The 18,137-nt window shown below is 33.5% G+C and overlaps 2 protein-coding genes and 1 pseudogene across 2 annotated transcripts; all 3 read right to left on the bottom strand.

Annotated features, from left to right (window-relative positions):
- Window positions 1-97: 97 nt before the first annotated feature.
- Window positions 98-592, bottom strand: LOC146901108 (uncharacterized). Its single transcript, XM_085737019.1, has 2 exons — window positions 577-592; window positions 98-489 (listed from the first exon to the last, which is right to left on the bottom strand). The coding sequence occupies exons 1-2, from the start codon at window positions 590-592 to the stop codon at window positions 98-100; spliced, it is 408 nt and encodes a 135-aa protein (XP_085593145.1).
- Window positions 593-15,849: 15,257 nt separating this feature from the next.
- LOC146901109 (uncharacterized) lies at window positions 15,850-16,862 on the bottom strand. The gene is made up of 5 exons (XM_085737020.1): window positions 16,852-16,862; window positions 16,626-16,761; window positions 16,386-16,540; window positions 16,165-16,285; window positions 15,850-16,074 (listed from the first exon to the last, which is right to left on the bottom strand). Exons 1-5 carry the CDS (start codon window positions 16,860-16,862, stop codon window positions 15,850-15,852), a joined length of 648 nt encoding a protein of 215 aa, XP_085593146.1.
- LOC146901110 (uncharacterized) lies at window positions 16,635-17,926 on the bottom strand (annotated as a pseudogene).
- Between the last annotated feature and the right edge of the window lie 211 nt (window positions 17,927-18,137).

Raw genomic sequence — 18,137 nt, forward strand, 5'->3', positions numbered from 1 at the left:
AAAAACAACTTTCAAAATTATATGTAGTGACTAATGATGATTGAAACCATATGCAAGGTTGTATAACGTATGCATTCATACCTTGTAGCAATTCAATCTACAAATTATCAAATACTTTTGGAAAAACAACATTGATAGTTGATGTGCAAGGGACACCATCTTCATCCAAGATTAACATTTTCAACCCTTTCTTAGTAGTTACTCTTGACACAGCCACATACAATTGTCCATGTGTGAACACCGGGCGAGGTAAGTATATACCTACTTTGGACAATGATTGCCCTTGACTTTTGTTTATTGTCATAGCAAAGCATAAAGAAATGGGGAATTGCCTTCTTGAGAACTTGAATGGAAAACCTGAATTGGATGGAACCAAATCCACCCTTGGGATTAAAACCTTCTGTCCTAAACTCTTCCCAGTGATAACAATGGTAGTTATAATGTTCTTCCCAAGATGGTTTACTTGCAAGCGTGTTCCATTGCATAAACCTGTGTTAAGAAACAGAAATGAATCAGTGCAAACTTAATAACTGTTGAATATGCTTGAATAAGTTGGATAAAACAACACAATATTACCTTTGTAGTGTGACATGTATATGACAGCTATAATATCTAATATGTCACACTAAGTTACATAAGAGGAAACAATCAAAATAAGAATACATAACATAGATTAGATAAACATGGGTTCAATTAAGTATGTTACAGCTCAGAAATGTAGCAAAATAAACTGATCTTCTATATCAGTCAACTACTTAGTACCAAAATATTACAGTTCTCCCAAATGAATTATACAAACTAAGCTCAGAGGAGACTGGCATTCATAATAATTAATAAGTTCATCAAAATGAGACATCATCAAAATAGAAAGACAGACACATCACTCTAAGGCTTCTCAATCTTATTTTTTTTCTTAAGCAGCTTCAGAGGGATGTTCATGTCATCTTCATCTTTGTTAGGGGATTCCCTCTTGCTAGAAGCAGATGAACCAATGTGGCTTATCTCTACCACATCAGGTTCACAATCTGTGTAACGCCCTATTTTTATTACTTATTTATTTATTTATTTATTTGAGTTTAGAGTCTTTTCCGTTATAATTTAATTAATATGTTTGATAAGTGATATTTTTATTATTATGTGTTGATATTTATTAGTAGCCCCTATTTTATTATTTAGTGGAGAAATATATTTAGTGGAAGAATATATTTAGTGGAAGTATATATTTAGTGGAGAAATATAATTATTTAGAATAATAAGGCTTTAGGGCAGAATTGGAACTAAGAGAAAATAAATAGGTTAATGTTTATATAAAGAGGAGAGTCAGAGTTAGAAAATAAGGATTACGTGCAAACTGTTTTTGGAAGAAAGAGAAGAAACCTAGAGAAAGAGGAGAAACCTAGAGAAGAGAAGAACCAGAGAAGAGAAGTCTGCAGAATCCTTGCAATCAATCAATCTAAGGTAATGGTGGGACTATCATTCAATAATCTTGAGTCTATGATTCTGGAAATTTCATTTTACATGTTGTAGGTTTAGTTTTTGAGAATTGGAGAATTAGGGTTAAGAGTGATAATTGATGATTTATGTTATGTTGTTGTTGATTTGTGGTTGTCGATTATTGTTGTTGTTAATGTCATATTATGAATTGGGTATGAATTATGTTGAGTTGTTGTTGTTGATTGTGATGATTTTGAATTAATGTGAAGTTTGAATAATAAAAGTTGTTTTTCTTGATTTTTTCTTATCTCTGCCCAGAATTTTGAAATAGAAACTGGTATTGATCGGTACAGAATTGGTATTAGCTGTAAACACGAAAGTTGTAGGTATAGATGTTAGTTTTCTAATGTTGTTGGTCTGACGTCAAAATGATTTATAGAACTTGAGTTATGGTCGAATTACTGCACGTAGGTCACAGTGAATTTTTTATGGACTTTCTGCACAACTTTTCCGAATTTGAAAGGAAAACTGGTATTGATCGGTACAGAATTGGTCTTAGGTGTAAACACGAAAGTTGTAGGTATGTATATTAGTTTTCTAATGTTGTTGGTCTGATGTCAAAATGATTTATAGAACTTGAGTTATGGTCAAATTACTGCACGTAGGTCACAGTGAATTTTTATGGACTTTCTGCACAATTTTTTCGATTTCGAAACGAAAACTGGCATTGATTGGTACAGAATTGGCCTTGGGTGTAAACATGAAAGTTTTAAATAATTTTGTTAGCTATCCAGTGGCTTTGGTTTGACATGGAAATATGTTATGTATAATTTATTATGTTTTTACAAAATTGCATGATGAATTGTTTGTTGAAGCAAAAATCTTTTTGATGAATGTTTTAATGATAACAAACCTCGTGGAATAAATAATAAGTTTTATGAATGGTGTTCTACTGATGATTGCACTTGAGTTTTTGTGATAAGAATAGGAATCACATAAGTGGATAAGCTAGAAGCCACCCACATTAATAAGTGCATTATATCTACTCAACAATGAAAGAATGAGTATATCATCAGTTGAAACAACAATATCATATCTGCATGAAGATTCATAGCTCAAGAATCATGATGGAAGAACTTGAATCATGATGGAAGAACTTACATCACAAGCTACACAAGAATGTGCTTGAATTTATGTGACAAAACTCACATTGAGTTTTGTGCTATATGATTTGAAGATCCTCCATGGGTAAACAAGATAAAAGGAAATATGCATACAAGTTAGGAAGATTCTTAGAACCTCCTCAAAGTATCACACTTCCAAAGCTTCTGAAGATAAGAAGTTCAGAGTTCAGAATGTTCATATGAACAGAGTTCAGAATGTTCATATGAATGGAGTTCATAATAATCATGAACATTAACCCTGAATATATCCAGAAATATTAAAGGATTACTTCATGGATAAACAAGAATATTTCAAGTCATCGGTTACAAGCAATGATGCAAAGAAATATTCTTTTGGACTTCAAAGAAAGAATCATCTTGTTTGTCAAAACAAATGATCTCTCCTTTATATGCTTCAAGTAGTTTTTGAAGGGAATAAAGAAATAACCTTCATAAGGTTCAAAGTGTTGAAGAACATTAGTATGTTTATGAACATCAGAAAGTTCAGCACAAAGTACAGTCGTCAAAAAGGAATGAACCCAGAAGAAACATTCTGAAGTTCATATGTATGAACCCAGAAGGAGTTCATAAGGTTGTTTAGAAGGTTGCTCAGAAGGTTCATTAGAGCAAACCCATAAATCAATGTCCACACCAAGAACATGCAAGAACAGATGTGACATGAACATATCTTATGCATACAATGATTTTGACTTTGGATCAAGAAATCATTAAAGGCATATATGGTGATTAAAGGATTAATGGACTTTGATAGTTCTTGGTATTTGTGCGTTCTTAAATGATTGACCAAGACACAAACAAAGTTTAAATCATACCAAGAAACAAGAAATCAAAGGACATAAAGACTTAAGAACTCAGTTAGAGTTCAGAAAGTTAAAAGAGTTCAGAAGGTTGAACAGAGTTCAGAAAGTTGTTCATGATGAACATCAAGAACCAAGCCCAGAAATTCATGAACCAAATGAAGAACATGCAAGGTTCACGTGACTTAAATAAAAGCCCAGTAAAGTACATTGACTAAGATCAATCAAGGAATAAAGGCATTTATTTGATTAAAGTCAAAAAGGGCATCTTCAATGTTCATTCAAGACTATGAACATTTGAAGTACAAAACATTAGGAATATTCCATTAAGAATATCATCCTAGATGTTTTTCATACTGCACTTCATAGATGTTTCACTATTAGGATTTGATTACATCAAATAAGAGTCTTACAAATCATCCTAAGTGAAACAAAAGGAACATTCTGAAGTCCCCTGAGTTCAGAAAGTTCGATCCTGCTCCATGCTTTTTCTAACATGAACAGTACAGTGGTTGAAAAGTAAAAAGCAAATCCAAAAGCAAGATCAAGTCTGATTCAACAGGATTTCGACACATAAGGGAGTTGGTACTGTACAAAGCAAACCAAATCCCCTAAAGCATGGGCTTGAAGTGACAGTTCCACTTTATCAATTCTGCACTTGTTCCAAGGCAGATTGCAAAGAAAATCTGACCAAGGAACATTCTGAAGTCGTACAAAGCAAATCTTCAAGTACAACCCAAAAATTCATGTGACATTCATCTGCAAAAAGCCCAGATGCACATCTGACCGTCAATTCACATGAACCCAGATGAAGATCATCAAGAAAACAACAATATTCTGGAAAATTCTCAAGAACACAACACCATTCTGAAGTATTCTCAAGAACACAACAACATTCTGAAGTATATCAGTTTTGCCCAGAATTCAAGTGTAAGTTGGTGGGTCCCATGACACGTGGCACAAGACCAGTGGACACTCTCCAACGGCTACAAAGGTTCAAGAAACTCTATAAAAAGAGATCAAGGCCTCAGCATAACACGCACCATTGCAAAGCAACAAGAAAAACAACATGAACATTGTTGTGAAGCTTTAGCAAAAAATTGATCATCACAAAGATTCCAAGAAGTCTTTTTAAGTGTAAATCAATTCTCTTTCTCTTATCTTTTCAAAGATAAGTTCTTCTTCTTCTTCTTCTGTTTGTTTCACAAACATTCAAACTCCAAACATCTTGTAAAGTCTCATCTAGCTTTAGGGGTACTAAAGTGTTAGTTTGAGTTGAAGGTGTAAAAGTCTAAGTGGGTAACTTAGCAAGAAGAAAAGAAAGTCTCATCTAGCTTTAGGGGTACAAAAGTGTTAGTTTGAGCAGAAGGTGCAAAAGTCTAAGTGGGTAACTTAGCAAGAAGAAAAGAAAGTCTCATCTAGCTTTAGGGGTACTAAAGTGTTAGTTTGAGCAAAAGGTGTAAAAGTCTAAGTGGGTAACTTAGCAAGAAGATGCAAGCCTGCTGAGGCTTAGAGAATACAGGGTTGTAACTGTTCATGTGAACAAAGATTGTAAGGTGCAGGATTTGAGAGGTTATCTCAAGCATCATAGTGGAAACTCTCACAAGATTGTGAGGAGTGGACTAACCCACATTGGGGGAACCACTATAAATCTCTGTGTGTTGATTCTCTCTTCCCTATACTCTTTATTTACAGTATACACAACACACACAAACACATTTATTTATTTAAACTGTTTTTGCACTAACACTTCAGAACGTTCTGAAGTCAGTCTCCTAACTTAACCATTCCAAGTTCACAACTTGAGAATTAATTTTAAGTTACAGGTTTAATTTTTAAAAGGGTCACAATTCAAACCCCCCCTTCCTTGTGACTATTATATCCACTTCAATTGGCATCAGAGCCCGCCTCTATGGTTTAAGCACTTAACAGTGTATGAGGAAAAGATCCAGAAGGAAGTGATGTCAAAGCCTGCAAATCAAAGTGCATGTCACATATGCAACAATGTGGGATACTTCAAAACTAAATGTCCTCTGAAGAAGAAGATGCAAAGATGGCAACCAGAGATCATTTTGAAGTCAACACATGAGTAAAGACAAACACAAGAAGTGAAGAGGTAAGAAATTCTAATCTTTATCTTTTATATAAAGTGTTTAATAATATCTCATATAACTCATGCATTTTATCTTAAAAGTATGAACTTTTAAAATAATAACTTTTCTTGTATAAAGAAAGAAAATGTGAAACTACTAATCCTGAATGATATATATCTTAAAACCATTCAAAAATTGTAGTACTATCATTTTTAAATATTTGAGAAACATAAGATTCTCAATGATCAAAAATTTGTAAGATTTAGAAAAGTCTGAATTTTTGAAACAAGATGTTATTTTGAAAAGGAAAGTAAAACTTTGAAAAATGACATATTCAACTTTCTAAAGTCTGTTAAGACCTTTCAAAAAGCTGGTTTAGGATTCATAACCTATCACAAACAAAAGTGAGAAGGTAAATGAAAAATGTTCATTTTGAAAAAGAATTCAACATTATGAACCTGCATTTTTTTTAGAAAAATCCTCATTTCAAAAAGACATTTTATCCTAAATTAGAATGAGCTCAAAGGGTTGAGATTGGTAAAATATAGTTTTCTTGTTTCAACAAATCTGATCATCTTAATTCAGAATGTGGTCATAAGAAAGAATCTCTCAAGAAGAGAAACACTAACCTCCAAGGACCCAAAGTAATACGGGTACCAAGAGCTTTACCAATTTGTGATGCAGGAATGTCTTCTAAATTTCTAGGAAAAACTTGATTCATTTACAAATTATGTTCAAGAAATATGTGGTGATCAAAATGATGAAGATTCTGAAACTTCTCAAGATGGTGATAAGTTGTTCTAGAACAATGGAACAATTTAAAATGAGTTCAAGTCAAAAAACCAAAACTTCATTTACTTGCACACCTCTAAGAAGCTATCATTTGTCATCACCTAAACATGAACCACAACCTATCCTAGAATACACCAAACCTGATCATGATTCCGCAAATCTTAAAGATGTCCCTAAAATCTTCCATAACATGATTAGGCACACTTTACTCCCTAGATGTGGAACCTATGATGCTGATACTGATTTATGTATCATCTCATGACCAAAACAAAACTCAACCTCTGCTTCATAATCCTTCAATACATGATTGATTCTTGTTTGGCTGTCAAACAAAAAGTTGTTGAGTTGCCATATGGGATCCATATGACTCCCATCTTTAAGGTTGCACAAGTATCCTTAGAAGGTGAAGAAAGTAAATACACCTTCATGAGATTCACAACCAAAACCTTAGGACAACTTCACATCACCACTTCAAACATGCCAACTCCTCCAACTTCAGGAACATCTGGATCTGTGAAAAGATATGTAGATCAGAAAGTTCAGAAAACTAGGAAGAAAAGAAGAGTTGAGAAGGTTAGAAACCCATCCAGCATACAGAAGTAAGAAGGAGATGGATCTCCTGAAAGTATGGAAGATGATGAAGCTCATTCTTCTCCAGCCCTAGTGTTGTTTAAACAAGTTTTTGAGCTTGCAAGAAAAGCAGTTCAGAATATTGCTGGTAAGAATGAAGAACAGCTTCAGAAAGAAGATGAAGTTGTTGAAGAAGAAATTATACAAGATGAGGTTGTCACTCAAATGGAAGATGATGAGATACCTCAAGAAGTTCATATGGTTGTTGCAATCACTGAAGAAAACGGTCAGAAGATTGACTCAGCTGGTGATGCATCTCTTCAAAAAGAAGTTGAGAATGTTGATGAAAAAGAACATCAGAAGGTTGGCACACCTCAGAATGTTGAAGAAAACCCTCTTGACCAAGATCTGAGAGTTGAAGAAAATACTGAGCAAGTTGCTCAAGAAGTTGATGAAGATACTCAGGAAGTTGCAAAAATCTTGGCTTCTAAGATGATGAGGGGAGAAAATGCTCAATCTCAAGAAGATGACCAAATAGAATTTTCAACTGGTTTTGATCTCAACATAAATGATCTAAACTCAGGCTTCAATACTGATGTGTTTCAAGATGCTCAGGAAACAGTTCAGATTGTTCAAGAAACATCTGAAACTGAAGATCAGAACGTTCAAAGTGACTGCAATTCAGAATGTTCAAGAAACATCTGAAATTGAAGATCAGAATGCTCGTGAATTTGCATATCAGAATGTTCAGGAAAATGCTCCTGATGCTGAAGCTACTCAATCAAAAAATTTAAAGCTTCAAAGTTCATCCCTCTGTTTTCAAGCAAGGTAGAAATCTTATACTTTGAGAAAATTGGTCAGCAAGAGCTATTACTCAAAGAACATTCAACAACTTTGGAAGGTTAGAGAATGTTGATCAAACATCAAGGACCTTACTGGTCATAAGAACTGCACTCATATGATGCAAATAAGAGAATTATCTCTGCAAGCTCAAGATTGAAGAAGATGGTATGATCAAAAGACTTGTCTAAACAATCTCTGCATTCACTTGCTACAATAAGTGAAAGTGTTTGAGTATGTCATTAATGTTGATCATATACCATGTTCTCAACATATTGTCTTTCAATCTCAACTACATGTTTTTGCAACATATGATTGAAGAACAAGAAGACTTCTCATATTCTATATGAATTGGTCTTCACACTCATATTCAAGCATTTTAAGATGCCTCTGAAAAAGTGAAGTGTATGAGAAGGATTGTCAAATCTTTGACATAAAGAATTTGACAACAATGAGGATCCTCTAACAATGGATCAAGACATCCCTGAAGAAACTTCCAAGAAGTTGCAGACATTGCTAAAGAAGCTGTTTAGAAAGTGGATGCAGCTACTAAAAGATGGAACTCAGAAAGAAACTTTGACTGAGTTCTTAATGTCCTTTGATTCTTTGTTTCTTGTTAAGGAGGTACAAGACAAGAATTAATGGACTTGAATGTGTACCAAGATGCACAACTTGATAACAATGAGGAAGTGCTTCAGGAGACTCAGGAAATGATTCAGGAACTTCAAGAAAAACCTGCAATCATAGTTCAGAATGTTCAGACAAATGCAACTGCTGAACCAAATCTGCCTCAAGAGAATGAAGTATCAATTGACCTCATTCCTCAAGCATCAGGATCACTACCTTCTGTTGAAGTTCCTGCATAACAACTTCAGAAGGTTAATGAAATTGAAGAAGCTTCTGAAAAATACCTCAGAAAGCTAACAAAGCTGGAAGCTTTTATTGGAGAAGGATCCTTTAAATCTTCTACTGCTAAAACAATTTCAAAATCTGAAGTGATGTTACTAACATCATGAGTGAACTCCAGTTTCATGAACAAGAAATTGTTCTAGAATCTGATATGGGAAATGATCTTGTGTCATTAAAAGATCAACATATGCATGATGTTGCACTACCACAAAGGAATCTAATGAGGATAAGCTAGCTGGAAATCAAGCTGGTTTTGATCTGAATATGGAGGAATTCAGCTCAGATTTCAATACAAGTATCTTTGAGGATTCTCAAATGGAAAATGATGGAACAATTCCTTCAACTCAAGTTCAGAATGTTCAAAGAAACATTCTTCATGAACGAAGCATTCCATCTGTTGATCATATGTCTGCAGATCCTGAAACATCTGGATATGTTAAAAGACACTCATATCAGAAAGATGGAAAGACTAAGAAGAAGAGAAAGCTACTGATGATTAAGCTGCTTCGGAAAGTCATGCTTATTGATGCTTGGAGTTCTCCATCCAGATGAGAAAGTATTTCAAAGAAAGAGAAGCATGCTCTCTTGATTGAATCTCAAAGTGAGGGATATCATCCCATAAGGTACACATTTATTGCACTATGATAAATATGATATGATGATTGAATGCATCAAATTTTGTCATGATTAATATGTGCTGTTTATACCTAAGGGAAATATTTTTCTTCATACTCCTTTCATGGTGATATTATACTTATTTGCAACTGCAAAAGTCATAATTGATAATTAAAATCATTGCATGATGTCTTATCCTTTAACAAGATATATTAAGGGTGCATTTAAAATGAATTAGTATTCTTATAATTGAACAAGGGAATACTTCTGTTATGTATAAATTCATGCATAATATTCTCTCATTGTTTGCCCCAAATTCCTTTTTAATTATCATGTTAAATGTTAAATGTGTTACATCATTTTGTGAATACTTATCTTTTCACATTTGAAATAAATGATTCTGATGCATTTCTATCTGAGTTATTGACATGAGTTGCAAACTAAATCATCATTGTTGTTAAATAATTGATAGGAATGTCTGATCATAAATGTTGAATCATGATTGTTCATTGATTTGAAACATAAAAAATGTCTTAATTTGTCAAACTTCAAAATAATTGAAACGTGAAGATATTCACTTGATTTTGATATGGTTTATGAAAATACCATTCTTCAAACATGATTTCAAATGAATCTTATGTTTGAATTTATCATTAGAAGATTTTTTATATACTTGATCTTCATGTTGATGCTGTGTGTGATCTTGTTATAATCTTCAAAAATTGCTCTAAGGTTTGCATTTTTTGTTCTTAAACTTATATTGGCCTTGCTTTGAGCATAAAAATTTGTTTTAAGCATTGTTGAATAATTATCTTACTTTAATTGCAAAAATTGAAGACAAAGATAAAGTTGTAAACATCAATGGCATATCAATATCTGTTTGTGCATAAATTTGTTGCATAAGACTATCTTGCAATTTGACCTTAAGTGTTTAACATACTTTTGAAGCATGAAAACTTGAAAGATCAACACTCAAAAGGTATCACTCACACACACACACACACACACACACACACCTACATATGTGTGTTTTCCACAAAATTGTGAACATGTGTGTTTTCCACAAATTGTGTCAAAAATTGTTGCTTGTAATTGTTTTCTTCTAAAGAAACTATCTTGCATCAAATGATACTTTGAAGCATTTCATCTTTTGAAAAAATTCAACAATATTTTCCAACATGAGAATATTGTAAAGAGAGAAAGATCTTTTCTAAACTCTGATTTCACCGCTTCCACAAATACTTCACTTTCTCTCAATTTCAAAAAATTGCTGAATAAGATCAATTGATCTTTTCTCTTTTAAAAACTCAATTTAGATTAGATAATTAATTTCTAAATTATGAGCATGACTTTGTCAAAATGAAAAACTTATCTGCTATGACAATAAGTAAAAGAAAATAATTATTTTCTTAGAAAATCAAAAGATTTGAAATGTAATAGGATATTCATCTCTAAAACTTAGGGGGAGTTTTCTATACTTGAAAATATCAATCTTTTCGAAAACATTGAAACCAAGGACAAAAACATTTTCTCAAATTTTGAAGAAAATATCTCATTTTTTGAATATGTTGAAATGGTTGCATATGTTCTCATTTTTCATGTTTTGTTTATACAACTGATTGAAATAATGATTGATCATGATTCCTGCAATGTGTTTTAATTAAACCATGAGTTTTATATATGAATGCACTTGTGAATTCTTACCTTCCAAAATTATGTCACTTTTCCTTCATATCACCCTTACTACTTTTTGATAGATGACAAAAGGGGGAGAGATATATATGATGGGAGAAAAACCTAGGATGGGGAGACATATGTATTATAGGAGAGAGAAATCTAAAATGGATTTAATTAATGATGAATGTTATGAATTAACCTTTTCCATATGTTGAGGGGGAGTTTAATCAGTTTGATAAGAATTAAACTCTTGCATGTGTTTAGGGGGAGTTTAATTGCATATCCATGAACATTCTTACATTTATTATTATATCCATCATTAAACTTAATATTTATTCAAAAGGTTTGTCATCATCAAAAAGGGGGAGATTGTTGAAGCAAAAATCTTTTTGATGAATGTTTTAATGATAACAAACCTCGTGGAATAAATAATAAGTTTTATGAATGGTGTTCTACTGATGATTGCACTTGAGTTTTTGTGATAAGAATAGGAATCACATAAGTGGATAAGCTAGAAGCCACCCACATTAATAAGTGCATTATATCTACTCAACAATGAAAGAATGAGTATATCATCAGTTGAAACAACAATATCATATCTGCATGAAGATTCATAGCTCAAGAATCATGATGGAAGAACTTGAATCATGATGGAAGAACTTACATCACAAGCTACACAAGAATGTGCTTGAATTTATGTGACAAAACTCACATTGAGTTTTGTGCTATATGATTTGAAGATCCTCCATGGGTAAACAAGATAAAAGGAAATATGCATACAAGTTAGGAAGATTCTTAGAACCTCCTCAAAGTATCACACTTCCAAAGCTTCTGAAGATAAGAAGTTCAGAGTTCAGAATGTTCATATGAACAGAGTTCAGAATGTTCATATGAATGGAGTTCATAATAATCATGAACATTAACCCTGAATATATCCAGAAATATTAAAGGATTACTTCATGGATAAACAAGAATATTTCAAGTCATCGGTTACAAGCAATGATGCAAAGAAATATTCTTTTGGACTTCAAAGAAAGAATCATCTTGTTTGTCAAAACAAATGATCTCTCCTTTATATGCTTCAAGTAGTTTTTGAAGGGAATAAAGAAATAACCTTCATAAGGTTCAAAGTGTTGAAGAACATTAGTATGTTTATGAACATCAGAAAGTTCAGCACAAAGTACAGTCGTCAAAAAGGAATGAACCCAGAAGAAACATTCTGAAGTTCATATGTATGAACCCAGAAGGAGTTCATAAGGTTGTTTAGAAGGTTGCTCAGAAGGTTCATTAGAGCAAACCCATAAATCAATGTCCACACCAAGAACATGCAAGAACAGATGTGACATGAACATATCTTATGCATACAATGATTTTGACTTTGGATCAAGAAATCATTAAAGGCATATATGGTGATTAAAGGATTAATGGACTTTGATAGTTCTTGGTATTTGTGCGTTCTTAAATGATTGACCAAGACACAAACAAAGTTTAAATCATACCAAGAAACAAGAAATCAAAGGACATAAAGACTTAAGAACTCAGTTAGAGTTCAGAAAGTTAAAAGAGTTCAGAAGGTTGAACAGAGTTCAGAAAGTTGTTCATGATGAACATCAAGAACCAAGCCCAGAAATTCATGAACCAAATGAAGAACATGCAAGGTTCACGTGACTTAAATAAAAGCCCAGTAAAGTACATTGACTAAGATCAATCAAGGAATAAAGGCATTTATTTGATTAAAGTCAAAAAGGGCATCTTCAATGTTCATTCAAGACTATGAACATTTGAAGTACAAAACATTAGGAATATTCCATTAAGAATATCATCCTAGATGTTTTTCATACTGCACTTCATAGATGTTTCACTATTAGGATTTGATTACATCAAATAAGAGTCTTACAAATCATCCTAAGTGAAACAAAAGGAACATTCTGAAGTCCCCTGAGTTCAGAAAGTTCGATCCTGCTCCATGCTTTTTCTAACATGAACAGTACAGTGGTTGAAAAGTAAAAAGCAAATCCAAAAGCAAGATCAAGTCTGATTCAACAGGATTTCGACACATAAGGGAGTTGGTACTGTACAAAGCAAACCAAATCCCCTAAAGCATGGGCTTGAAGTGACAGTTCCACTTTATCAATTCTGCACTTGTTCCAAGGCAGATTGCAAAGAAAATCTGACCAAGGAACATTCTGAAGTCGTACAAAGCAAATCTTCAAGTACAACCCAAAAATTCATGTGACATTCATCTGCAAAAAGCCCAGATGCACATCTGACCGTCAATTCACATGAACCCAGATGAAGATCATCAAGAAAACAACAATATTCTGGAAAATTCTCAAGAACACAACAACATTCTGAAGTATTCTCAAGAACACAACAACATTCTGAAGTATATCAGTTTTGCCCAGAATTCAAGTGTAAGTTGGTGGGTCCCATGACACGTGGCACAAGACCAGTGGACACTCTCCAACGGCTACAAAGGTTCAAGAAACTCTATAAAAAGAGATCAAGGCCTCAGCATAACACGCACCATTGCAAAGCAACAAGAAAAACAACATGAACATTGTTGTGAAGCTTTAGCAAAAAATTGATCATCACAAAGATTCCAAGAAGTCTTTTTAAGTGTAAATCAATTCTCTTTCTCTTATCTTTTCAAAGATAAGTTCTTCTTCTTCTTCTTCTGTTTGTTTCACAAACATTCAAACTCCAAACATCTTGTAAAGTCTCATCTAGCTTTAGGGGTACTAAAGTGTTAGTTTGAGTTGAAGGTGTAAAAGTCTAAGTGGGTAACTTAGCAAGAAGAAAAGAAAGTCTCATCTAGCTTTAGGGGTACAAAAGTGTTAGTTTGAGCAGAAGGTGCAAAAGTCTAAGTGGGTAACTTAGCAAGAAGAAAAGAAAGTCTCATCTAGCTTTAGGGGTACTAAAGTGTTAGTTTGAGCAAAAGGTGTAAAAGTCTAAGTGGGTAACTTAGCAAGAAGATGCAAGCCTGCTGAGGCTTAGAGAATACAGGGTTGTAACTGTTCATGTGAACAAAGATTGTAAGGTGCAGGATTTGAGAGGTTATCTCAAGCATCATAGTGGAAACTCTCACAAGATTGTGAGGAGTGGACTAACCCACATTGGGGGAACCACTATAAATCTCTGTGTGTTGATTCTCTCTTCCCTATACTCTTTATTTACAGTATACACAACACACACAAACACATTTATTTATTTATTTAAACTGTTTTTGCACTAACACTTCAGAACGTTCTGAAGTCAGTCTCCTAACTTAACCATTCCAAGTTCACAACTTGAGAATTAATTTTAAGTTACAGGTTTAATTTTTAAAAGGGTCACAATTCAAACCCCCCCTTCCTTGTGACTATTATATCCACTTCATTGTTGATGTTTGAATACGATGTTATATGATGAATTGTTGATGTTTGAATATAATATTAACGATGATTTGTGAAGTTGTTATAAGATGATTTAATGTTGTTACTGATGATATATATAATCTTATATGCATTATGTGAATTATAAGTGATGTTTTGAGACGATGATTACATTTTGATATTGTTATATCTTGAGATTATTGATGTGTTGCCATGTTGCTGTTTACTATTGATTAAAGCTGCATGTGTCGGTCTAAGATGTGAGATGTTGATCCAAATTATTGGAGTCATATAAGACGTTCATGTTGTCTAAGTTGTAAGATGTTGAGTCCATGCATACTCATTTAAAGACGAGGGCTCATGCCCTAGGAGCTTTTGCTCAATAGCGACGAGGGCTCATGCCCTAGGAGTATATTTATGCTCAAAAGCGACGAGGGCTTATGCCCTAGAATGGTACCAAATGCATGAGTAAAATGATAGAGTTGCATAGTCGAGTTAAGTTGCATTGTCGAGTCAAGTTGTTAAGTTGATTTATGAAGTTGATATTGATGTTGATTATGAAATTGATTATGATGATGATAATGATGCTACATGACCATTGTTATGATATGTTGATGATGTTTATGTTGTTAAATATAATTGTTGAATTATATGCTTAACATTATTGTTTGTGAATCTCACCCCTTCTGCTTGGAAATGTTGCTCTTCGTATGGGTAACTTGCAGATGATTGAGAATAAGTAGCTGTTGATTGCTATCGTGAGTGGCTATCTCTCACTGTGTCTTTAAGTGCTCTAATACGTAACGGGATGGGAACTTTTGTGGCTAATTTCTATTCCTTACGTACTGCTTATGATTTTACATGACTATGATTTAGTTTTTGGATTATTACGAGATGTTTTGATGAGGCCTTCGTGCCAAGACTAATTATGTTGTTGAATTAAAATCTGTTACGAAGTTTTTGAATATTTATGTTGACCAATTTATGATGGATGAATTGTTATTTATTCCATTTATGATTTTTAAGAAGTGTAACATTCCGTTTATGTTGAATGACTCTGATTTATATGTGAAATTTTTATGTTGGGAAAACGGGGTGTTACAATCTGCCCTGCAAATTTATGCAGCAGATCCTGTGATCAAAATAACAATGTCAGATATTGCAATCCAGAATTTCTAAAACTAAGTAACAACCACAATATACTCATTTGAACTTCTGACATGTTTGACAACACCGGAACCCTCCCCCAAATGCATTTCCTTTCACTTCTCAATTGGTTCAGATAAGGAAAATTCATCCTAAAAAATGGTATTGGCATATAGTTACTTAGAGGTCCAAACTATTTCTGGAAAAATAGGATATTATCAAACAGTAAAATTTTAAGTCTCACCTCTTGATTCAAGACATTGGTAGAGCCAACAATCATGGGGGCTTTCCCCTTGTCCAACAAAACACTTAAGGAAGAAGCTTCCGACATCATATATGAATGAAAACCATTACCTTTAAGATTTAAAATAGTCTAAAGTTGATCAATAAAATTTGGGGAAACATTTGGGTCCAACTCTTAACAGCCAAAAGAAAATACCATTGTGTTTTTGAAGAAAGCCGCTTCTTCCACTTCCCATTTCTTCATGAACTCGCTGATAATATCAGCAACAGCACAAATCTTCCTCACCCGGAATAATTGCTCAAATCTGGAGCTTTGATCAGCTTTGGTCTCTACCTTGAAGAGGAAAGTTTTGCCAATGATTCCAGCAATTTCAGGTGGTAGATGACCCTCAGAAATAGCCTATACATTCAAAAATCATGTATTAGTGAATCTTTTAAGTGTGCTGATCTTAAAAATACAAAGAAACACTTTATTCATCCAATGACTTACCACTCCATGTTCAGCCAGCATGTCAACAGAACTCTTGTTAAAAAGTGAAGTTGCTTCTTTGTCAAAAATTACTAAGGTAGTACAATCTGTGTGATCAATTGCTCTCACCCTCAAACAGTACCTAGTGCAGTTATGAAACATACAGTTAATTTATAGTGTGTATAAGGTCTTTGGTCAAACACATAAACTTTAACTAAGAGGTATAGAGTAAAGTAGATCACCTAGAGAATACTTTCTTCACATGCGTATCACACTTCTCACAGTAGAACATTTGAGAATCAGGTATGACAGCCTTAGAGCATACACATGCAGTATACCAAAAATTTTCCCTGTTAACTATTCTCTTAATGGTCCCAAGCACAACATATACTTCATTCTTTCATATAAAGAAGCACAAAGTAAGTAATCATGATTTAATAGAAAGACTGTGCTTAGTAACAACAAAAAAGCACAACACTCGCAGTGGTTGCATCTTTGAGCCCCTGCATAGTGTTCCTGGGTGTTCCATACAAAAACTCTTCTCTAGGGTCAAGTTTTGCTTCAGGTTGCAGCTGGGTTAAACCAAGTGGGGATGGCGTATCAACAGTCTCAGACAACCTAAAAAAACACAAAAATAAATGTCAAACAAAATACTACATTAAGTTTTACATGAAATCCCAATTAGAAACCAAAATACTAAAGATATACCTATTCCTCATGCTAACAGCAGCATCACATGTAGGCTTGTAAATAACTTTGGTGCATCCAAGACAGTTCTAAACATGCATTTTATCTAAAGGAATATATACAAATTAATTAAGTAGAATTTTCACAAAGTAAAGAAAGGATACAATAGCATTGGCAACTTATAAAACATATATGAATATCTAGGAATCAAATGAAAATGTAAGAGGGGAGCAAGTTACGAATAGTCCTAACCTTGAAAGCTTTTTGCTTTAGCAAGTTGGATGATCACAATGGCATTTTGGATATCTCCACTTGCTATGAAGCTGTTGAGATCATCTACATAACTTCCAAACAAAGTACATTGTATCTTGAACCTGTTTCAAACATAATCAAGTTAAATAAGAACCAATAATATATAAACTAATAAAGAAAGAAATCAAGCAGTTGAAAAAAACATTGCCTTACCCTTCAGCCTCAAGTTCAATGACATTGAGCTTTGTCATGTTTCCATTCCTCTCAAGTTCCCTCTCACTTCAAACACCAGTCAAGACACTAATGATGTCTAAAACAATGGTAAAAATAATACAGAGTTAAATAGACAATTGTTAACAATAAAAACTATTGGACTATTGAAAGATAACAAAAAAATCTAAATGGAAATACGAAAATTACCAACTAAGTAATCAGTGTCATAGGTTCCTCCAATAACTTCAGAGATTGGAACCAATAGATAAGGAGACTTAGTGATTTCAAGAGTAGGGAGGTATTGAACCTTTGAACTGAACTGAAAGTTCAGCTTGTAGATGCGCCTAGTGGTTCTATAACCACCACCATTGTTGGCAACACCCATATTTTCAAAACTAAAGCATTTTCCTTCAAAGAGATCATTCCTAAACTTGTAAATCAGAGTCTTCTTAACTGAGGCGTGGATCCTATCACCAGCCTCATCAAGAATGACCAGTTCAATGGAAAAAGGCATCCTATTTCCATTGAAATTAGACACTTGCCAAAGCCTAATGATCTTACCCTTCAAGTTCCAAAAAGTTTTTTCAGTTGAAATCTCAAAAATTGCTGAAAAATCAGATGAGTTAGACATCATTTTTTCTCTTGAATGAAAAATGTTTTTGATTTTTTTTTTCAAACAGTTAAAATGTAAATGCAGAAAAGCATAAACTAAAGGAGGGGAAAAGAGAATTGCAATGTCAACACAAAGCAATTCAGGGGTGACTTTTCCTTCACCCAAAACGCACCTTTTATAGGCACCTGCTAGGGTTTTGGATTTTAGATTAAAAAAGATTAAATTTTAG

This window comes from Medicago sativa, chromosome 8 (genome assembly GCF_051527215.1).
Source record: "Medicago sativa cultivar Bolivia chromosome 8, Bolivia_mono, whole genome shotgun sequence".
Taxonomy (NCBI): Eukaryota; Viridiplantae; Streptophyta; class Magnoliopsida; order Fabales; family Fabaceae; genus Medicago; species Medicago sativa.